General features: G+C 43.1%; 2 protein-coding genes and 2 non-coding genes across 5 annotated transcripts in view; all 4 read left to right on the top strand.

Annotated features, from left to right (window-relative positions):
* The first annotated feature begins 2,020 nt into the window (after positions 1–2,020).
* Positions 2,021–16,560, top strand: CCT6A (chaperonin containing TCP1 subunit 6A). Its single transcript, XM_056137653.1, has 14 exons — positions 2,021–2,265; positions 2,622–2,685; positions 4,425–4,559; positions 5,388–5,561; positions 6,600–6,703; positions 8,426–8,536; positions 8,724–8,883; positions 8,973–9,055; positions 10,262–10,358; positions 10,731–10,878; positions 11,214–11,347; positions 12,835–12,937; positions 15,256–15,328; positions 15,612–16,560. Exons 1-14 carry the CDS (start codon positions 2,129–2,131, stop codon positions 15,682–15,684), a joined length of 1,596 nt encoding a protein of 531 aa, XP_055993628.1. The 5' UTR covers positions 2,021–2,128; the 3' UTR covers positions 15,685–16,560.
* LOC130045037 (small nucleolar RNA SNORA22) lies at positions 5,187–5,316 on the top strand. The gene has a single exon (XR_008795515.1). It is a non-coding gene; the product is annotated as a small nucleolar RNA SNORA22 (small nucleolar RNA).
* LOC130045036 (small nucleolar RNA SNORA15) lies at positions 10,928–11,064 on the top strand. The gene has a single exon (XR_008795514.1). It is a non-coding gene; the product is annotated as a small nucleolar RNA SNORA15 (small nucleolar RNA).
* A 293-nt stretch (positions 16,561–16,853) lies between the features above and the next one.
* The window catches only part of SUMF2 (sulfatase modifying factor 2), a 16,924-nt gene continuing 10,240 nt past the window's right edge, over positions 16,854–23,537 (top strand). The window contains exons 1-3 of one of the 2 annotated variants that reach the window (XM_056137657.1): positions 16,854–16,954; positions 18,514–18,590; positions 19,285–19,441. In XM_056137657.1, the coding sequence (XP_055993632.1) occupies positions 19,305–19,441 (137 nt within the window). In that variant the 5' untranslated portion in view covers positions 16,854–16,954; positions 18,514–18,590; positions 19,285–19,304. The remainder of the gene's footprint in view (positions 16,955–18,513; positions 18,591–19,284; positions 19,442–23,537) is intronic. The other variant, XM_056137656.1, reaches the window with a different exon arrangement.

The following is a 23,537-nucleotide window of genomic DNA, read 5'->3' as shown; positions in this document are numbered from 1 at the left end:
TTTTTTTCCTTTTTGGGTCACACCCGGCGATGCACAGGGGTTACTCCTTGCTGTGCACTCAGGAATTACGGCTGGCATTGCTCGGGGGACCATATAAGATGCTGGGATCAAACCCAGGTTGGTCGCATGCAAGGCAAACGCCCAATCTGCTGTGCTATTGCTCCAGCCCCCCCTCCCCATTTCACTTCTAATAAAACTTTTAGATACCATTTTTCTTGCTTTTTTTTTTTTTAATATCCAGACCCAGGATCAAGTCTGGGATGTCATACATGCAAGGCAAGTGCTATACCATTGAGCTACCTCCCAGTCCTTAAGTTAACCATTCTTCACCTATAAAATTGATATATAAAACCAATGTTTCAGGGTCTGAAATACAATCGGTAGTGCTTTTGCCTTGCACATGCCAACCTGATTCTATCCTCATCATCCCATGTGGTACCCTGAGCACTGCCAGGAATAATGCCTGAGTGCAGAGCCAGAAGTAACCGCTGAACACTACTGGGATTTGCACAGAAACAAAAAGAAAAAACGAAGAAAAAAAGAAACAGTAGGTTTCATTATATAAAAATAACTTGTGGGGTCCACGCAGGATGAAGGGTGTTTACTTCTGTCCCCAGACACTGACAATGCATATGACGCTGCTTAAAACGTTGAACTTGATTAATGCCTTTTTCCTCATTTAACTGTAGAAGAATAGCACCTATTTAAATGTTAGACACATTTGCAAAATGTCATATTTATTGTGGATCTTTTACATTCATTCTATTTTTAAAACATTGCATCAATGACTGGAGAAATCGCTTGAAGTGCTGGTGTGCACACTGTGCATGAGTAGGCCCGGGGGTTCGATCCCTGGCTCCGAGAACCATACTGGAGTCATCCCTGAGCACTGAAGTAGGAGCTTCCTCTGAGCATCACTGTGTCACCCTCCCAAATTCATATATATATATATGTGTGTGTGTATACACATTTTGCATTAATGTTACCGGAATATTATTTCAATTTAGAAAATTTGGGGATCTCCTTACAATCCACACCTCAAAACAGTGGACTTTCACCTTCATTTCTGTTCTTTTTGGTGGGTGGTTGAGGGGGTTAGGCCACACCCAGCGGCGCTCAGGGGTCACTCCTGGTGGGGTTCGGGGAAACATATTAGATTCGGCGGATGGAAAGCGCGTAGGCACGTGACAGAACCGAATCTCTAGCTTCCCCCAGTGGCATTTTTCTAAGCTGTAAACAATTTCACACTTAAAATAACAGGGCGGAGCGATAGCAGTGGGTAGTGCGCTTGCTTTGCACGTGGCGATTCCCGGCACCACCCGGAGTGAGTCCTGAGTGCAGAGCCAGGAGTAAGCCCTGAGCATCACTGGGTGTGGCCCAACGCCCACACACCCCCACCCCACAATATAAGTAAAATCCTATTATTTTTTTCTCCGTAAAAAAGATACAGTATTATTGAATACCCAGTATGGGGGCGTCAGTAAAACAAATAAAACGGGGTCGCTTTGAGAATTTTTATTCTTAAAGGAGACCCATCAGGTTTAATGAAATGTGGGTTTTCAAGCCTGCTCTGAGGTTCCAAGTACTCTGTTCCCACGCCCTGGCACCCATTCTACGGTACTTCCTGTAATGAACGAAGGTTCTCGGGGAATTTGCTTCCGTATCCGCCACCCCCGCGCTCCCCAGGACGCCTTGAAGCACGCCGCACCGTTTAGAAACAGGCGGGCGAAAGGAGCCAGAAGAGCAAAGTGCGCACTGCGACGGCCACAGCCTTTGAGGAGCGGCCGCCGGGGCTTCAGCCCCGCCCCACGCCGGCCCTCAGGCTCCGGATTGGCTCTCAAAGTTAGCTCCCGTTCGCGCGACAAGAATCCTTCCGCGTGCCCTTAAAGAGCGGGGACAGGCTCCGCCCGAGCGTGATGGCGCTGGCGACGTGCAGCCGGGAGCCAATGAGCGGCGCCCACCGCCCCGCGGCCCAATAGCGGCAGCGAAGGGCGCGCTGGGAGGGGGAGGGGGCGTGTCGGGCGCGCCGACTTTTCCAGAAGAGCCGTGGAGCGCCTTGCCACCACGCTGAACCGCCTGTGGGCGCTGCGCGCGGCTTTCTCCTCCTCTTCCTCTGCAGGTCCGGGCAATGGCGGCCGTGAAGACCCTCAACCCCAAGGCCGAGGTGGCGCGGGCGCAGGCGGCGCTGGCGGTCAACATCAGCGCGGCGCGGGGGCTGCAGGACGTGCTGAGGACCAACCTGGGGCCTAAAGGCACCATGAAGATGTAAGGCGGGCCGCCGGGAAGCGCGGACCCGGCCCCGGGAGCCTCGCGCTTCCGCGGCCCCGAAACGGGCCCGTCACTTCCGGGCCCGCGCGCGTGCGGCTGCGGCCCCCTCGGCCGCCGGCCCCGCGCCCCGTGGGCGCCCGTCCCGGCCCTTCCTCGGAGTCGAGAACAAAGCCGCCCGCGTGCGCGCCGCGACTCCGCGCGCAGACACGAGCGGGGCGTTCGCGGGGGTCCGGGGCGGGCCCCGCCGCCATCGGGTCCCGGGAGGGGAGAAGCGGCCGCGGGCCCCCGGCTCCCGGGGATCCGGGTCAGGGGGTCCCGGTCGCGGTTCTGATCGCTCTCTGGCCGTTAAACAGGCTTGTTTCCGGCGCCGGGGATATCAAACTGACGAAAGATGGCAACGTGCTGCTGCACGAGATGGTGAGTGAGTGAGTGAGCGGCTGCCATCGTGGCCAGAAATCGGGTGGTTTTTTGGTTTTTTTTTTTTGAGTTGTCGGAAGATTTCTTCTCGCGGGAGAAGAAAATCAGACTCCAGCGAGACGTTTCTGGAGGGGTGGGTAGGAAGGAAGGGATGTGGACAGTAATCGCCGTAGGGCGAGGCGTGCTGGACTCTTGGGCAGGTGCTTTTTGTTTTATTTGCATTTGCGATCCTGAAGAGAGGATTGTAATGACAGGAACATGACCGTAGTGCATTTAAAGCTTCTCAAGGGCTAGGTGGACAGGCGCTGCAGGATCGGTCACATGTACAACTCTCGGGTCTCAGCCCTTCCATCTCTAGTTGCGGAGGAGGGGGAACTGCAGTGTTTTAAAGCCCTGCGGACCAGGAGTTAGATCATCGAGCGCGGCGGTTTTCCTCGTTCTTCTTTTCCCGACCCTAGCAGTTAAGCAGTTATCACGAATGTAGTGTTGTTGCCCAAAATAGAGCCACAGATTTAGGCATGAGATAATCTGCAGGATGGCTAACCTAGAAACGGAAATTCTTTTTGCCAAAGAGAAGAATTGTTCTGGATTAAAGGACAGTTCATTCCACTATCTTCATCATTTTCCTTTTCTTCTCTTTATTTCAAATTTAGAGTATTTTCTGAGTTTTGGAGTACAGGGCCGCACTCATCACTCCTGTTGGGCCCAGGGGGACGTAGGGGGTTCTGGGATTGAAACCTGGTCAGCCCTGTGTGAGGCTTTGGCAGTACTGTCTCTGTTCTGCTGTTCCTGTCCAACCCACAGCCCCCCCCCCACACACACACACAAACTCACAACGCACCACACCACATATGTTCTCTCAGACCTGTCCAGACTTGATCCTTGAGTGTTTCGTGTGGTTCATAAAACAAGAACAGAAAATGCTCCCGCAGGGTTTCTCCTGAACTAGATTCCAATAAGACCTATCTCTTCTACATAGGGATTAAGCATCCTCCGATAATTATTACTGAGGGTTGGGGCTTTTTTGTTTTTGTCTTTATTTGCTAAATAACATTTACTACTGTAGACCTTCATTTTTATGGGGGGGGGCAGCATGCCCCTTGGTGCTCGGGACTAACTCTTAGCACCGTGCCCAGGGAGGTCCTGGTGGTCTCTGGGCCACGTGCAAGAAGGTAAGCACCATACCCACTGTATTCCAGCCCCTGGACTTGCATGTTAAAGGACACCTGGTTGGTTTATGGGCCACACCCTTCGATACACCTCTCTGTTCTCAGTATCATGTCCGATGTACTATCACTCTAGCCCCCAAGAGAATTCAAATTTTTATGTGAGATGTGGAGGTGCTGGGGGGGGGGGGCATTGCCATATGTTGGTGTCAGAACATGGATCCCCCCCTCCCCCCATATCAATCACTTCATGGGTTTCAAAACAAGTTTTTGGGTTTTTTTAATTTTTATTAATGAAACACCATGAGGTACAGTTGTAGACTTGCACTTTTTTGTGCTTGGGTTTCAGTTATACAATGATCGAGTACCCATCCCTCCACCGGTGCCCATTCTCAAAAGTTTTGGAAATAGAAATTTTTCAGATAAAATTAATTTTGGGTTGATTAAAATAATATTGTTGGACTCTTGGGCAGATTTTGCAAATTGCAGTTAAAGATGCCTTTCATTCCTTTTGTTTAGAATGTATTTGTACTGCTTTATCTTATGTTTTAATTTTTTTCCCCCTGTTTTTAGCAAATTCAGCATCCAACAGCCTCCTTAATAGCCAAAGTGGCAACAGCCCAGGATGACATAACTGGTGATGGTACCACTTCTAATGTCCTAATCATCGGGGAGCTGCTGAAGCAGGCGGATCTCTATATTTCTGAAGTATACATAATTCTATGTTTATGTGTTTTTTTTTTTTCTAGTAAATAATCTGAGACTTACGTTGTAGAGATCACATAGCAGAATGTTAAGTAGAAAAGATTTAAATGTAGGAGCCAGAATCTTTTTATCCTGGTATGATAATGTTATTGTGATTCTGAGTAACTGTCCTTGGCACAGATTAGTAATAACTAAAATGAGGACTAGGTTAAGAACTAGGTAGACATATTTACAAAGAAAGGAGCAAATAAAAGATTTTCAGAACTTTTGTTTTAGGGACCATATCTGGCTATGCTCAGTGCTTACTTCTGGTTCTGCTCAGGGATCACTTCTGGTGAGGCTTGGGGCATAGTATGGGGTGCAAGGGGTTGAACCAGGGCTAGCTGTATACAAGGAATGCTCCCTACCTGCTGTACTCCTGGTTCAAGAATTTTACCAGTTTTTAACCCTGGGTAATTAACTGTTAAAGCAAACCTTAGAAAAAATTTCCTGGAAAAAGAAAGTAAGCAAACTTAGTCTTTTTACCAGTACATAATATAAATTTCAGATTATCTATAGAAAACATAAGATAGTTCCTACTAACCACAATTTGGTATGTTGTTCTTTCTGAGTGTTTTGTGCCATTCTTGGTTGCACAGTGAACACCCAAGTGTTCTTTATAGTTCCCTTGGTTTTAACTCTGTGCTAGAGCAATGTCTGTTCTTTACCTCTGCATTGAAAGGACTGTCCTTTTAAGTGTATTCAGAAAGTCAGCACATAATAAGGAACTGTATGTTTTTTAAATTGAATTTTAGTATTGATAGTGGTTTTATAATTGTATGTTTGTTGCAGGGTCTTCATCCAAGAATAATAACAGAAGGATTTGAAGCGGCAAAGGAAAAGGCACTTCAGTTTTTGGAACAAGTCAAAGTAAGCAAGCCAATGGACAGAGAAGTACTTATAGATGTGGCCAGAACATCTCTACGTACTAAAGTTCATGCTGAACTTGCTGATGTCTTAACAGAGGTATGTGTTTGTATCTGTCTGGTAGAGAAAAACCCCAGTTTAGAAGCATTTCAGTTTATTTACCGATTTCAATTACAGGTTTCAATCTAAAGTTTTTGTTAATTGGGGTTTTTTTTGGGGGGGGTCACATCCAGCATTGCTCACGGGTTACTCCTGGCTCTGTACTCAGGAATTACTCCTGGTGGTGCTTGGGGGACCATATGGGATGCCAGGGATTGAACATGGGTTAGCCACCTGCAAGGCAAATGCCTTACTCGCTGTGCTGTGGCTTTGGCACCTCAATCTAAAGTTTGTATAGTATCATGTTGTATGAAATAGGTTCTTTGTATGGGAATGAGAACCTGATCTCTTTCCGTAAAAGATTAAATGAGAGCATCAAGTAACTATTTCCTACCCAGTTTCTGAAAGTATAATTGGAACTGTTAAAATATTTGTAAATGGAGGGGCTAGAGAGTGCAGCGGGTACAGTGCTTTGCATGTAGCCAACCCAGGTTTGATCCTTAGCATCCATATGGTCTCCTGAGCATTGCAGCATATGTGGCCCAAAAACCAAAAGGTATATAAATGGAGATTTCTTTTTCAAAAGGGAAGATTTCAGTTGAAGTCTTGCTCTTGGTGGTGGTGGTGGTGGTGGTGGTGGTGGGTGGGGCCTTAACAGCTGTTGGTGCTCAATCAAAGGATTACTCCTGGTGGGTTGGGGGGGATTGTCGAACCTGGGTGGACCACTGCAAGACAGATTTCTTACCTGCTGTACTATCGCTCTGGTCCCATTATGTTTGAAAATACGAGGGATAGTAGTACTTGGGTTATTGTGAATTAAGATTCCAGAAATGTAAATGAGTTTAATTCTTTATAAATAAAGTTAAGAAACTAAACTTACGCAGAGCAAGAAGCATGTTGCAAAGATAGTACAGGGTTTGAAGTGCCTGCCTCTGATCCCCCAACCATTGCCAGGAGTAAGTCCTGCCTTTTGCTGTCAAACAACCTCCAAAAAGAGCAAGTAGCACTTTCGATTTAATAGTTACATTTCTATTATAGGCTGTGGTGGACTCTATTTTGGCCATTAAAAAACAAGATGAACCTATTGACCTCTTCATGGTTGAGATAATGGAAATGAAACATAAATCTGAAACTGATACGAGGTAGGTGGCATAATGCCATGAGATTGTAAAGTATGCTTCTTATTGTGTGTTTGTTTTTTTATCTCAATAATAAATGTATATTGATGTCACTGTCATTGTCCTCCCTTTGTTCATCGATTTGCTTGAGTGGGCCCAGTAACATTGTGAGACTTGTTAACTCTGTTTGGCATATCGAATATGTCACAGGTAGCTTGCCAGGCTCTCCGAGAGGGGCGGAAGAATTGAACTTGGGTCAGCTGTGTCGGCCTTGTGCAAGGCAAACGCCTTACCCACTATACTATCGCTCCAGCCCCATGTTGATGTATATAAATGTATATTCTATCTAACATTTCTTTAAAATGTGTTTATTGTCAGCTATTTTGAAAGCCATATTGATGGTTTAGTGATAAGGCATGTAGCCCTTGCATGCATGAGTCACTGGATTCAATTTCTAGCATTGAAAACAAAAATTCTTCTGGGGGCCAGACTTAACAGTACAACGAACAGGGTACTTATCATGGAAGCCACCAACCTGGATTCCATCCTGAGCACTGCTAGGTATGGGCCAGAATCAAGACATTTCAGCGGGCCAGAGAGAGCTTAATAAGTTGAAGGCATGCTCTGCACAGATAGCCTGGATTTGAATGCCAGCATCGAATAGTTCCTGGATACTGCAGTGCCGAGCCCCAAAACAAAAATAAATGATTTCAGTCTAGGTCTTTGAAATAATTTAAAAGATTCTTTTTAGTTTCCTGGTATATGCTTTGCACCTAAATATTTCATAAATGCCAAAAGACCAAAGTACTTTTCCAGAATAGTTTTCCTTTTTGTTAAATCCAGGTCTTATATCCTGGCTCTGCACTCAGGTATCGCTCCTGGGCTTCGGGGGTCATATGAGGTGCCAGGGATCGTTCTTTTTGTTTTATTTTGGAGCCACACCCAGTGGTGCTTAGGGGTTACTCCTGGCTCTGTGCTCAGGACTCGTTCCTGGTACCACTCAGGACCATACAGGATGCTGGGGATCAAACACAGGTTAGCCATATGAAGGGCAAGTGCCATACCCACTGTACTTTCCTCCAACCTTGCGATTTCTATAAAAGGAAGTAACTGTGGTCAAGTTTATACTAGTTGAGGGAATCCTTGCTAAATTTTCTGTGGAAGATAGGGTTGTTACATTTGAGTAGTAAGCATATTTGGTCATATTCAGATGCTAAGTATATCAGTAAGCCCTGAGCACTGCTAGGTGTGACTCCCCCACCCCCAAAAATAAAAATAACAACTAAAGCTGATTATAACAAAAGTAAAACTAACATTTTAACAAAGTCGTTCGGTTTTAATAGTTTTGAAGGAATCATTCAGATAACTTACAGTTAATTACGGGGAAATTAGCTGTCTAGTCTCAATAGAGTGTTAATTTTTAGCCTGTACCAAACATGATAACCTCTTAGTGTCTGTATTACAAACCATAATGCCCAAAAGTAGAGAGAGATTATGGGAAATAATGTCTGCCATGGAGGCACGGGGAGGGTGGGAAAGGGGGTGTATACCGGGGATGGTGGTGGTGGGGAATGTGCACTGGTGGAGGGGTGGGTGTTTGATCATTGTGTGATTGTAACTCAAACATGAAAGCTTGTGACTGTGTCACGGTGATTCAATAAAATTTTTTTAAAAAATTTTAAAAGTTTTTTTATCCTGTGCTAAATCCCATCAAACAGAAGGTAATATTTGTTTGTTATTTAACAGCTTAATCAGAGGTCTTGTTCTGGATCACGGGGCACGGCATCCTGATATGAAAAAAAGAGTAGAAAATGCATTCATTCTCACCTGCAATGTGTCATTAGAATATGAAAAAACGTGAGTTTAAATCCCTTAAAAATGGAATAGAGGGGCAGCTTGGTGTTTGGGGCACTTTTTGAGATTCGTTTTTCCCACTGTAAAGAATGATTTTTGTTTGGTTTTCAAAGGTTAACAGTTAACTTCTGGCTCTTCTTTTGCTCAAAATGTAAACATTTTCTCTTCTGTAACTTTTTTTTTTTGCTAGAGAAGTGAATTCTGGCTTTTTTTACAAGAGTGCAGAAGAGAGAGAAAAACTAGTAAAAGCTGAAAGAAAATTTATTGAAGATAGAGTTAAAAAAATAATAGAATTGAAAAAGAAAGTCTGTGGTGATTCAGATAAAGGATTTGTTGTTGTTAATCAAAAGGTGAGGATGAAATTTTTACTTACGAACTAAGATTCTTTATATTTTGTTTTTTAAAATGAGACTGAAACTAATTTTAATTTTTGTTACAGGGAATTGACCCCTTTTCCTTAGATGCTCTTGCCAAAGAAGGCATAGTAGCTCTGCGCAGAGCTAAAAGGAGAAATATGGAAAGGTACGGGTAGCAGAGAGCTATATGATACGAATTTTACTTAGTTAACCTGGTTATCTGTATTTTTTGCATTTTTCTTTATTGTGATAAAGTACAGTAAGTCTTCAGTTATGGTAAGTTCTAACGTTCTGTTAAAAATTAGTCTTTAATTTGTATTTGTATTATCATAATCATTCCTAATTCTGTGTGTGTTAAATTTTATTTGTCCTTTTGTGGACATTAAGCTGTGTATATTTTGACTTGTGAATGATGCTGTTCTGAGTTTTGGTATATACTTGTTTGTTTTTGTTTTGGTGGCCATACTGGGCAGTGCTGAGCTGCTCCCAGTTGAGTGTTTGGAGGGTCACTCCTGTGGTACTCAGGAGACCATATTGTCTGGACCTATACCAAAACATACACACTAGCCCTTTGTAACTGCTTGGCCCCACTTGTGGGTGCTGGGGGTTGTTTGGAACTCACCTGTCAGTGCTCAAGAGCTGTTGCTCACGCCATGTGCCTGAGTCACTTTTAACAGTGCTGGGGATCAAACGAGGGTGATCCGTTTGTCTTGACCTCGTACTGTCTCTGACCATACTTCTTTTGTAACTGACAGATGTGTATGTGTTTTTACATGTAAAGAAACGAGTTTCTGAGAAATACTTCTCCATAAGAGCTCACCCTGATAAAGAACTGTTAACCAGTGTTGAGTTTTTTATCAAAGGAATGTTTACCAATTTGGGAAGAAAAGTTTAAATGGGGACCTTAGTGGGAAAAGAGAATCTTCAATTAGTTGGTAAATGGCTTTTAGATAAAATGACATTTTAGAAGTTGGAAAGATAACACAGAGGGTAGGACATTTACTTTGGCGTGAAATCAATGCTGGGTTTAATTCCTGGCACCACCAGAAGTAAATCTGAGTACCACTGGGTGTGGGCTCATCCCCAGTGACATTTTATTTTATTGTAATATTGTGTGGGGGTGTCATACTCAGCGATGCTCAGGGGTCACTCTTGGCTCTGCACGCACGAATTACTCCTGGTGGTGCTTGGGGGACCATATGGGATGCCGGGGATTGAACCTGGGTCGGCCATGCAAGACAAATGCCCTACCCGCTCTACTGTCACTTAGAATAACGGTTTTCTGTAATTCAAAATTATTGTCTCCTAAAAATGATCATTCTCTTTAAATATCACAATATCACTCATACATCTCAAAACTTTGTTATTTCAGGCTGACTCTGGCTTGCGGTGGGTTAGCTTTAAATTCTTTAGACGACCTAACTCCTGACTGTCTGGGACATGCAGGACTTGTGTATGAATATACATTAGTAAGTATTTTCTTCCCATGGTTAATCTGTGGTTCATGAATTCTGCACAAAAAACTACTACCAATTATTTAAAATTACTACTAATTTGCCTACTAATTGTACTAGTAATTGTACTAATACTAATTGTACTACTAATTGTACTAGTTTGCCTTGTGTGTGGCCCACCTGCGTTTCATTCTTGTTACCTTGTATGGTCTCTTCAGCACCAGATTCACTAAAATCAGGATCAGGTATTTGCTTTGGTTTATGTATAGTGATCAACTTATGGTGGGACGATCATATTTTCTATGTGCAATTAAAATTAAGTGCTGCTTAATATTCATTTTTTTGTACAAAATTTTATTTTGAAAATGTTTTAATCTTTTTGCAAAGGGAGAAGAGAAGTTTACTTTTATTGAGAAATGTAATAATCCTCGCTCTGTAACTTTATTGGTCAAAGGACCAAATAAGCACACACTCACCCAAATCAAAGATGCGATAAGAGATGGCTTGAGAGCTGTTAAAAATGCTATTGATGACGGTAAGAGCTTCTGTGTATTTAAACTATTCTCTTTTCACTCGTCTGCAAAGCATGGCTGAATACTGTGTTCTTTTTATCAATATTTTACACAGCCAGACACCATGCAAAAGTAAAGTTTTCCCTTGAAAAGGCTTTTGATGGTATGTTGCTTTCTGTGGCATACCGTTATTAAAAGTGGCTACAAATAAAGTGAGCTAAGTTTCCAAGTGTTAAATTGTATATTACTTTCAGATGCAATTTTGTCTTGAAACTTATGCTTTTAACTCTTTTAATTTAAAGTTTTTACAGTTTGATTTAGTTTGAACCTTAGCATTTCTTTCTTCCCTCTCAAACAGGATGTGTAGTTCCCGGTGGTGGAGCTGTGGAAGTGGCAATGGCAGAAGCCCTGATTAAATATAAGCCTAGCGTAAAGGGTAGGGCCCAACTCGGAGTTCAGGCATTTGCTGATGCACTACTCATTATTCCCAAGGTATGAATACTTTTAAAGCAGTTTTTGTGTTCTGGACTCCCCACCCCCTTCCTAAATACCTGTCTGTGCTTCGTTACTTTTGTCTCTGCTCAGGGATCACTCCTGGCAGAGCTCAGGGACCACATAGGGTGCCAAGGATTGAGCCTTGGTTGACTCTGTTGCTCCAGCCCTGTTTTTGGAGCTACTCAAATGATTAAACTCAACAAATCTTTTTGGTAATGCCCCCCCCCCCATATGAATTTTGTATGAAGTTTCATTTACTTATTTTTCCTAACACTCGTATACATTATATTTTTATCCAGGTGTATTTAGTTATCTGGAAGGGCAACTTGAATGATATCTGACGTTACAGGTGGCAATATGGATAATGCTTGCTTTGTACTAGGCCGACCTGGGTTCTATCCCCAGCACCCCATATGGTCTCCTAGGCCCAGCCAAAAGTGATCCCTGAGCACTACCAAGTGTGGCCCAAAAGCAAACAAAGAAATTAAATCCAGGACTGGGGTTATATATATGCCCAACCTGAGTTTAGACTCTGATATCACATGAGGTTCCCTGATTATCACCAGGTGTCACACCAAAGTAGAAATCAAACCCAAAGCTCCAGCTGTTGAACTGTCTCCCTCACCCAAGAGAATTATTCTGAGAGAATGTTATGGATCAAAAAGGCAGTTGACTACAGTAATCTAAAATTTCTATCACATTTTTAATAACTCGGTTATATTTTACTAATAAAAGTTAGTCTTTGGTTTTAAAGTAATTCTGTTAGGGGCTGGAGCGATAGCACACGGGTAGGGCATTTGCCTTGCACGCGGCTGACCTGGGTTTGATTTCCAGCATCCCATATGGTTCCCTGAGCACCGTCAGGAGTAATTCCTGAGTGCAGAGCCAGGAGTAACTCCTGTGCATCGCCAAGTATGACCCAAAAAGCAAAAAAAAAAAGTAATTCTGTTAAAGAATTTGTGTGGCCTAAGTACTTCAAGCTTCCTTTTTGTTTTGGTTAAATTATGTTAATGCTATTTTCTATGGTGTGCCTTTGTGGGAGTTACAGTGTTTGGGATGGGTAGAGAGTTGAGCAGCCATATGTCATGATTCTTTTAATGTGTGTGTTATTAAAAGTTACATTTAGGGGCCGGGGATAGTACAGCGGGTGGGGTGTTTGCCTTGCATGTGGCCAACCAGAGTTCAATCCTTGGCATCCCATATGGTCCCCCAAGCACCGCCAGGAGTAATTCCTGAGTGCAGAGCCAGGAGTAACTCCTGAGCATTGCTGGGTGTGACCCAAAAAGAAAAAAAAAAAGTTAGCCAGGATTGGGATGGTTAGAAAGTTGATAATGACCTGTCATGATTCTCTGAAGTGAACATACTGGTTATATATTCAGTAAAATTACTGTTTGATTTGGGGGTTGGAGTATATAGTTTTTATGCGTTGTAGACGTGACCAATCTTAGGATCCTGTATTTATGGATTAAATTTGTTTGCTTTAGGTTCTTGCTCAGAATTCTGGCTTTGACCTTCAGGAAACACTAGTTAAAGTTCAAGCAGAGCATTCAGAATCTGGTCAACTTGTGGGTGTGGACTTGAACGCAGGTAAGAAAATACAAGTATTTGTTAGCAGGAGGGGGCGGGGAAACCGAGAAAGAACAAAAACACTGAAAATCTTGGAATTTCTAAAAATGGAATGTCAAGTATAGTGATTGGATGAAAGCAAACATTTGAATTCAAACAGATTTGGTGTTGCTGAATAGTAATGCAGTTCAGGGTAATATCAAAGGCTTAGAACTGGACAAATAATACAGGAGGTAAAGTGCTTGTTTTACATTCAACTACACTAGCCATGACTGGCTCCCACCGTCACATGGTTCCATGAATACCACTAAGGCTTCCCCCCACCCCCACAACTCAAAGGGTAAGGAAAACAGGAAAAGGTAATGCTGTAATAGGAACTAAATCCTATGAAATGAATGAAGTTCTGGTCTCACGCCAATTTTTTGAAAAAGAAAGATGGTTGAGATCCATCCATGAGATATGTGAGTAGAATCAGTAAATACTTATATTTTCTGTAATAGAAGAGACTTGCTCTCCAAGTTGGTGTTCTTCTTGAACATTTGATTGTCTTTGCTGCCTGTGTTTTCTTGAACACATTTACATTTCTTTGTTCTCTCCCCTCACATCTTTCTAAATAAATTTCAGTTAAAGCCATCATTTCAGGGCTGGAGAGATAGCAACAGCGGGTAGGGCGTTTGCCTTGCATGCGGTCGACCCAGGTTCGATTCCCAGCACCCCATGTGGTCCCCTGAGCACCTCGAGGAGTAACTCCTGAGTGCAGAGCCAGGAGTAACCCCTGTGCATCGCCGGGTGTGACCCAAAAAGCATTTCATTTCATTTCATTTCATCATCCTGTTAATCGTCGATTGCCTCGAGCAGGCCCCAGTAACGTCTCTTTCATCCTAGCCCTGAGATTATATTCACGGCTCTTTAGGAGAATGTGACCCATCATTGTTACTGGTGTTTGGCATATTTGGTACGCCACGGGGAGTTTGCCAGACTCTGCCCTGTGGGCAGGCTACATTCGATAGCCTGCAAGTTTGTCCAAAGTAGGAATGAGAAAATAAGATGTCATAAAAAAAGTTTTGATAAGATGTCGCGCGGCCGCAAATGCGGCTGCGCAGTTCCGGGATCTGCATTTTATAGTCTCTGAGTCTTGGCGGCTGATGGGATTACACGGCGCCAGGGGGCCAGGTGGTGGGTGTGACCCCCGCCTGCTGGAATTTGGAGGATCTGGATGGAAGATGCTCGACTCCAATCCGAGTAGGCTTGGAGGTCTCGGCCCCGGAACCCGCGTGGCTTTGTCCCTCTGCCAGTACCTTCATGTGTGCGGAGAGTGGTCTCAGCATGGTGGTGGCTGGTCCTGAAGGTCTTCGGCTGCCGGAGCCCCGGTAGGGGCGGGGAGGAAAGCTCAACCCGCTCCCCTCCAAGGGGTCCCGGCGAGGGACACCCAGGCGCGGGGGCAAAAGACACCCACCACCTGGCCCCCTGGCGCCGTGTAATCCCATCAGCGGCCAAGACTCAGAGACTATAAAATGCAGATCCCGGACGAGAACGCTGCAGTCTTTTGCCACCCAAAAAGCAAAAATAAATAAATAAAGCCATCTTGTTTCACACATAGTGGATGCTTCTGGATTGAGAAACAAGTCTTATTTTTTGAAAAGTCCCAAATGCTGTACAGTAATATAGATAAGGGAGAATGTATTGAGAAAAAGGGGAGATGTTGGCGTGTTTGGTAGCCAGATAGAGCATTCTTATCAGTAGAAGTCTTCCAAGTAGACGTCATCAACTTAGACGTCGTGCAGAGGAGGGATGGGCAAATAACTCGAGAATCGGAGTGTGTGGCTTGCATGCTAGAGCCGTGGGTTCAATCCACAGCACCTTACTGTTTTCCTCAGCCCCTTCAGTGAGGTACAATATAATAAAAATTGTTATTGTAGGTCAGGGCTGAAATGATAAAACGTTTGCTGTGTGAAAAGCCAGCCCAGGTTCAATGCCCTCCAGCACCACATATGGTCCCCTGAGCTCTGCTCAGGAGTGGTCACTGAGCACAGAGCTTAGATGCCTTGAGCACCACAGGTTGTTGCCTATGGAATGGGGGGGGGGGGGGGGCAACTAAAATTGGTTTTCTGGAAAGAAGCTATAGGTTTTTTTAGCTTTTTTTTTTTTTTTAAATAATGTAGGAGTACTGCTCTCTGTTAAGAAGCTATAGTTTTAAAGTAGAAAGTTGAACTAAATGTCCTGCCAGGACTTGGGTTTTTGTTGTTAATGCTACACGAAATACTAATTGGTGATCATAACTTTGGTAATATTCTTTGCGTCTTTGCTGTGTTTTTAAGAATTCATCCGTTCCTTTTCAGGTGAACCGATGGTTGCAGCAGAAGTGGGTGTATGGGATAACTACTGTGTAAAGAAACAACTTCTTCATTCGTGGTAAGTTAGAGAACACCAAAAAATAAACTACCTTTAAAAGAGAATCATTTTCTTGGGTTGGAGAGATGATTGGGTAGGGTAACCTTAGTTCCCAAAGGACTGCCAGGAGTAGTTACTTTTCTTTTCTCAAAGATATAATCAACTAAATAAAAAAAAAAGTCAACTAGCTTGTGTGCAAGGGGAAAGGAAAAGTTTAATTGGATAATAGTGTGTACAGAATAGTTAAAAATTGAATTACCGTTTCTGTCTCAATCTGATCCATCTGAGTGTTTTTCCCTTTCAGCACTGTGATTGCTACCAACATTCTCCTGGTGGATGAGATCATGCGAGCTGGAATGTCTTCTCTCAAGGGTTGAATTGAAGCTCATCTGAATTATGAAGTCTACGGAATTATTCTAATGGAGCTATGGAGGTTTTGTCCAAGCTTCAAGTGATTATCAAAGAAATTTCTCCCATATGAAAAAGGAATGCCGGCACCTATCAAACTGAAGTTCTGAAATATGATTACAGTATTTTTTTTTATTGCACTGGTATATTCATAAAGCAGGCCCTTTTACTCAGCAGGATGTTTGTTTATCTTCAGCGATTAAAAAATACTCATTAGATGAGCATGTTACCTTGTTACTAAAAATTCCTTGATAAATTAATGGTTTAATAGTTTCTTCTAATGGGCATTTTAGTTTATCCAGTAGTTCCTTGTGTAAGCATTTAAGTTTTAAGTTTTTTTATGCTAATATAAATGACACCCAAGTAACATTAGGTTTTGAAAGCATCCCTGTTTCTGGTATAAATTCTGAGTAAAACTTTTGGGTCGATTGAACTTGCCTTGCTGTTGAATTAAGTTTGCTAAAATTCTCCCCAGAAAATTTGAATTTTGATGGGTAGAAAAATGGACTAGAGGAAAGGGAATTGAGAGAACAACAAATATAAAGTGGCAGAGTAGAAACAGGCAGAGGTAAATATGATTGAAGGCACAATGAAGAGGAAACGAGTTTCAAGTGGACTACATTTTCATATCTGAGCTTGTCTTGGGCTAAAATGTCAAACCACAACCCCCTCTTTCCCTCATCTTTTTCTCGCCCCAAATCTTGTTTCTATACATATTTCAAAAATTTTGTTTTAATATACTTAGTATATCCTTGCACTCCCGAAGGTGAAATGTTGGTAAGCTTTATATACTGTGGACATGTCAGTTGCATAATGAATGTGCAATAAATAGTAAACTGAAAACATGCCTGTGATGTAGTGGTGTTCCAGGAAACGAAGCCTAATAAAAAAGTAGGAACTAATCTAAATGGTTCAGAAACTAATTCAGGGCATTATGAATGATAGCTTCTCAATTGACTGGGAAAATTGATTCTAATTAGCCGGCCCCCTCCTAATACCCCGACGAGTCCCCTGCAGCAGTTCTGATATCGCGGGATTCTCCCAGCGTCAGGGCTGGAGCTTCCTGGAGGGGAGGGCGCAGGCGCACGCGGAGCCGTCTCTGACGTGGAGCGTGCGGAGCGCATGCGCAGCAGGGTGGCCCCGCCTCTTCGCGTGCGCTCGGGCTCGTGCCGAGCATGGGCTTCTTGCACTCCCTGGTGTGTCTGCTGGTGCTCCTCTCTGGCCCTTGGCTCCAACTAGGTCAGTGTGTCTGCCCGCTCTCCGCCCAGCCCCTTCGTCGTTTGTACCCTGGGCATCACCATAGGGGGCGTTTACCGCGTGATGCGCCCTGATGGGTTGAGAGACGTGAACCTCTCCGCGCGCTTCCCGGACTACTCGGGCTGGGTTAACTGCTCAGATCAAATTGTCGCTCACTCTTGATGTACTTAATAACTTGGGATCTTTCAAGCAAAATTAAAGAGAATATGATGAGCCCCTCATGTGCCTGGTACCCAATTAAAACACTGCGTTTTAACAAGATTTAACAATCTTGCATCTTTGGTATTCCTTCTACCTTCCCTGCATGTGGCGCCTTTTGTTCTGTTTCGGGACACAGGTGGTGATGCTCGGGCGACCAAAGGTGATGCAGAGATCAAACCAAGGTTGGTGAAAGTGTCTGCATGCGAGACCTTACTTCCTCTTGCTCTCCGGCCCTTCAGTGGGACCATTTTTAAGTTAATTCAGGCATTGCACTCTTTGATTTGCATGCAGATAACCTTAAATAACAACGACGAAATGCAGTTTCACATAGAAATAACACACAAGTCGCATTCTGTTTTTCCCTCCTAGAATTTTTTTGGGGGGGTTCTGATATAGGTCACACGTGATTGTGAGTGACCTCGCCGATTGCTGCAGGGTTACCCCTGACCGCTGATAAAACCAGGGTCAAAGTTCATTTCAGGACAAGCGCCTTACCTAAAACATGAATATTAATTTTACCTAATAAAAGTTAATATCATTAAAATATTTGCTGGGGTCAAAAGAAGATCTTCTTGAACATTTGATTGTCTTTGCTGCCTGTGTTTTCTTAAATCGAATGAAGCCTGCCCACAGGGCAGAGTCTGGCAAACTCCCCGTGGCGTACCAAATATGCCAAATACCAGTAACAATGATGGGTCTCATTCTCCTAAAGAGCCTTGAATATATTCTCAGGCCTAGGATGAAAGAGACGTTACTGGGGCCTGCTTGAGGCAATCGACGAATAACAGGATGATGAAATGAAAAAAATGAAAAAAGAAGATCATAAATTGTAATTGTATGCAGTTTCTTTATTTTTTTTTTATGTTTTTTGTGGCTCCAGAATTGAACCCAAAAGCTTCACATGCTGAAAGCTGGTACCCTGCTAGTGAGTCACATCCGTGGTTCTCTTTTTTTCCTCTTAATTTTTTCATGATCAAATTTCCCTTGTTTTTTTCTACCCCCAAGTGGATAAGATTATCAGAATAAGAAGAAGGCTGGTATAAGAACTTGAACATGAAAAGACCTGGAACTTGTGCCTTTGGGGATTTAGACATCATTATGTAGAAATCTATAAACTAGTACATATAAAGTACTTATAGTACCATCAAGTCACAGAAGTGTGAATTATCAGAAAACATCTGACCTGGAATATAGCTGTCTAGTCCTGCCTCTTGCTTGCTAGCTGTTTAACTCTTTCCTTTCCTGTTAAATAAAGTGAAGGGATTAAGATCCTTTTAATTCTGTGATTTTCAAAGGTAATCAGACAGTATTATTTGATAATTATTATGCATTTGTTCTAGATGACAGGGATACACTTTCTGGAGCAAATGATATGGTGAAAATCATTTAAAAACTGATGAGTTCAACAAACGGAGAGGTAAAAACAGAAAAAGCATGAGTAGAAGTTTGGGTAGGAAAACGCTAGATTTGTTTTAGTGTGTAGTACCTAGCTGGAAAAAGGAATTTTTGTGTTTATAATAGAGAGGTCAGGAAAAGAAGCAATCATTTAAAACCTATCACGTGCTCAACATGTCACATATTACTTTAACACATATGGCCTTGCCCTTTGAGATGTTATCTTCGTTTTAGTGGTGAAAAAATAATTCAGATGAAGTAATTTGCCTAAATTAAGTGACTGAACAAGAATTTATTTATGAATTTGGGCCACACCCAGCAGTAATTAGGATTTGAGGGGAGTGAGGTGGCTCTTGATAGAATTTGGAGGATCATGCAGTGCTAAGGATCAGACCTGGGGCTCCTGCATGCAGAGCATGGGCTCCAGCCTTTTAACTATCTCTAGAAGAATCTAGTATGTGTCTGTGTGTCTGTGTGTGTGTGTGTGCGTGTGTGTGTGTGTATGTGTGTGTATGTTGCTATAGATGAAACTTAGAGCTTTACACCTGTAAGGCAAGCACTCTACTACTGAGCTACATTGCTGGTTCCCTAATAACAAATGTTTGTGTCTTTTTTATTGCACATTGTAAGTATTTTATATATGAGCCCCAGATTATCATAGAATTATTATACATATATATATTCATATGTTTTTGATGACTTCATTTTCTCTACAGGGAATGGGCACACTGCTAACATGGTGCAGCTCTCGGGTGGCAAATTCAAGATGGGAACAGATTCCCCAGATGCCAGGGATGGTGAAGGTCCTGTTCGGGAAGTGGTTGTAAAACCCTTTGCCATTGACATGTTTCCTGTCACCAACAAAGATTTCAGGTATATCAGAAAGACTAGAGCCTTTCCAAGAGGAAGAAAGTCTCTAATCTTTTTTTGAAGTCTGTTGGTTTGGTTTGGTTTGGTTTGATTTGGTTTGGTTTGGTTTGGGGACCACACCTAGTGATGCACAAGGCTTACTCCTGACTCTGCACTCAGGGATTGCTCTTATGAACTCAGGGGACCAGGAACAATCCCTGAGCCCAGAGCTGGTGTGCTAGGGGATCAGACCCAGGTCAGCTGCATGCAAGGCAAAAACTCCAACCCCAAGAGAGTCTCTAATCTTAAATCCTGGTATCTAAAAGTAAACTAGCTTTTTTTTAAAATTTTATTGAATCGCTGTGAGATAGTTACAAGTTTTCATGTTTGGATTACAGTCACACAATGATCAAACACCCATCCCTCCACCAGTGCACATTCCCCACCACCAGTATCCCCGGTATACCCCCCCCCTTTCCCACCCTCCCCCTGCCTCCATGGCCGGCATGATTCCCCATAATATCTCTCTACTTATGGTTTGCAATACAGACACCGAGAGGTCATCATGTTTGGTCCTTTATCTACTTTTTGCTCACATCTCCCATCCTGACCGATTCCTCCAGCCATCATTTTCTTAGTGATCCCTTCTCTATTCCATCTGCCTTCTCCCCTTTGCTCAGGAGGCAGGCTTCCAACTAAGGAGCAATCTACCTGTCCCATGTGTCTACTATCCTTAGGTGTCAGCCTCATGTTATGTTATTCTATACTTCACAAATGAGTGTAGTCCTTCTATGTCTGTCCCTCTCTTTCCAACTCATTTCACTTAGCATGATACTCTCCATGTCTATCCATTTATAAGCAAAGTTCATGACTTCATCTTTCCTGACAGCTGCATAGTATTCCATTGTGTAGATGTACCAAAGTTTCTTTAACCAGTCATTTGTTCTTGGGCACTTGGGTTGAGGAAACTAGCTTTTAATTTGAGGAGATGGACTGAAATATAAGAATTGTCAATTACCTGTCAGGTCTTTGGATTCAGTGGTTCTGCCTCTTAAAAAAAATTCACTTAAGGTGGTGATCATCATATCTTTGCTGTGATATATGAGATTTTTTCCCCCCCTTGGCAGGCATATAACAAAAGGCTAAAGTACAAAATAAAAATGTAATGCAAAATGTTTTAGATGCCAGAGTTGAAAACTTAGTTATGTAGATGAGAATAGGCAGTATACTATATTAAATGATTTGAATTTCCTTATTTACACAGGTAAAATCATATAGCAGTCATTACAAATTGACTTTTGTTGATTTACCTTGCTATAATTCCACTTACCATTTCTTTAAGTTTTGTTGGAACAAGCAGAATGAAATAAATTTGTCAAATGCCTGCCGAGGGGGTAGGCAGGGATGGCAGGGACCCTGGGGACACCCGTGGTGGGATTGGTGCTGTAACATTTGTGCCTGAAACTACTCTGTTATGCACAGCTTTATAAATCGGTGTCTTAATTAAAAACAAAAAATTAAAGCATGAAAATACAAAACAAAACAAAAAAACAATTTGACTTAAAGTGGGTCCAGAAAGATAGTACAGCCAACCCAGGTTCAATTCCTAGCATCCCATATGGTCCTCTGAGCACTGCCAGGCGTAATTCCTGTGTGAAGTCCCAAAAGCAACCTGAGCATCACCTTGTGGTGGGGGAAAAAAAAATTGACTCAAGGGACCTAAGAGATAGTACAGTGAATCCCTAGCAGCCTTGCACATGGCCCACCCATGTTTGAATCCCAGCACCCCCTATGGTCCCCCAAGCACTGCCATGAGTAATTCCTGAGCACAGAGTTAGGGTGCATGGAACCCAAAATACTGTTGCCTGTATAGAACCTGAGTTTAGGGGCAGTCCCCCAAAAATGACTGTTGTCAGTGAAAGATGAGATTTTAAGTGGAAAGTGAAGCTCTCCTGTGCCCCCTCCAAAAAAGAGTGAAGCTCCCAAGATAATATATTGACTAGGATTCCATTTTTTAAAATTATATGTATAGCTTTTATATACATTTAACAAGAATTGGAAATTGCAGCGTTGCATTAGTTCAGTGTTTCCTAAAGTAGTCAATACTGTGCATCCTCTAGGGAGGTTTGGGACTATTGAGAGGAATTGAGAGCCGCTCTGTTCTCATCAAGATGTTAGCTTCTCTTGGGTACTTTCTGAAAAGGGGAGTAGGCCAAATAAGTTTGAGAACCTCTGCATTAGTTGGTAGCTTTTTCTCATGCTTTTATGATTTCTTGTTTTGCTTTTTGGGTCACACCCAGCAATGCACAGGAGTTACTCCTGGCTCATGCATTCAGGAATTATTACTCTTGGTGGTGCTCCTCGGGGGCCATATGGGATGCTGGGATCAAGCCCGCGTGCAACGCAAACACCCTACCTGCTGTGCTATCACTCCAGCCCCGCTTTTATAACTTCTAAAAGAAAATAATACCAGAAAAGCAATTACTAAAGCTACTTAAAAATCCTTAGGAAGGGCAGAAAGATAGTACAGTGGGACAAGAGCTTGCCTCATACGCAGTCGACCTGAATTCAGTCCCCAGCATCGCTTCCAGTCCCCAGAGCACTGTCACGAGAGATCCCTGAGTACAGAGGCCTGAGCACAGCTGGGCATTGCCTCAAAATCAAATAATAAAAATTCTTGGGAAGGGGAAAGAAGACTATGGAAGGATATTGAATTTCAGATACTGATACTGATATTGAATATTGGTTTGTTTGTTTTTTTTAAACCAACCTTGTTTTTGACAGTGGAACCTACATTACTTATACCTTGTTTAAAAAGCCAAAACACAGCGGTGGTGGTCAAGGGTATTATCCCTGAATGCAGAGCCAAGAGTAAGCCCTAAGCACTCTAGGTGTGGCCTAAAAACAAACCAAAAACAAAGTGTGGGCCTGAGTGTTAGTTCAGAAGGTAGGGCATTTGCACAAGGCCAATCCTGGTTTGATCCAATCCCCGGCATTCCCTATGGTCTCCCGAGCACTGTCAGGAGTGATTCCTGAGCAGAGCCAGGAGTAACCCCTGTATATGGCCAGGTGTGACTCCCCCACCAAAAAAGTGCTTGGGGACTACTTTTAGCTCTGTGTCTGTGCTTTGTGGTTGCTCCCAGCATTGCTCAAATGATACGGTGCTGGGGGAGCACCAAACTGGAGTCAGCTGCATGTAATGAAAGCACACAGGCACCTAGCCTCAGTATCACTGTGTGGCCCCTTAAAAGTATTTTTGAACAAGGAAGTTATGAAGAGGACTAATCATCTCTGATCAGGTCTGCACTATTTCATAACCAGAAGTAGCTAGCCAACTAGATTGATGTGCAGTATGCATACTTTCACAGTTCAGTTTATATATAGCCTGCTGTATGATGATAATTGGGTTGAATGTTACGTCACCTCTCAGGGCCTGAGATATTGTACTATATTGTATTGATATATACAATATATCAATACACAATATACACAATACACAATATACACAATACACAATATACACAATACACAATATACAATATATGAGATATAATACAAGTAGGGTGCTTGCCTTAAACGAGGCTGACCCGGGTTTGATCTCCGGTATCCCATATGGGGAATCCCACCCCAACTAATGACCCACCCCAACTAATGACCCACCCCAACTAATGACCCACATGGAGGGAATGGCCAGAAACAGCAGTAATATTGCTGGTGGCCAGGGGGATCAACTGTACATACAGACGATGGCAAAATTCAAAGAAACAGAAAACTGGGATTTTTGAAATAAAATATCCTGATTTTCCTGGCCAGAATGATAATGTAGCGGGTAGGGCGTTTGCCTTCCATGTGGCCAACCTCGGTTTGATCCCCAGGATCCCATATGGTCCCCGAATACTGCGAGGAGTAATTCCTAAGTAGAGAGCTAGGAGTAACCCCTGAGTTGTCTGGTATAGCCCTAAACAAATCTTTTCTGACTTTTCAATGGCGACAAGGAGATTTTCTAAACATGTTACATCCTCTATGGACCAGGCGGAATCTTGGAGACTGGGTCTCCCCTGGGGAAGACTGTTTCTGCTCTCTGATTCTCTGCTGGCAGCTCTGTTCCGTGGGTCTGTCC

Source organism: Sorex fumeus, unplaced genomic scaffold (assembly GCF_029834395.1).
Source record: "Sorex fumeus unplaced genomic scaffold, SorFum_2.1 ptg000126l, whole genome shotgun sequence".
Classification (NCBI taxonomy): domain Eukaryota; kingdom Metazoa; phylum Chordata; class Mammalia; order Eulipotyphla; family Soricidae; genus Sorex; species Sorex fumeus.
The sequence above is the reverse complement of the archived record's forward strand: the minus strand, read 5'-3'. Positions and strand labels throughout refer to the sequence as shown.

Excerpts from the sequence above, each read along its gene's own strand:
- CCT6A (XM_056137653.1), top strand. The coding sequence starts at position 2,129 with ATGGCGGCCGTGAAGACCCTCAACCCCAAGGCCGAGGTGGCGCGGGCG. Across the intron at positions 10,359-10,730 it reads TTGTGTATGAATATACATTA|GGAGAAGAGAAGTTTACTTT; the intron begins GTAAGTATTTTC and ends CTTTTTGCAAAG. Across the intron at positions 12,938-15,255 it reads GGGTGTGGACTTGAACGCAG|GTGAACCGATGGTTGCAGCA; the intron begins GTAAGAAAATAC and ends GTTCCTTTTCAG.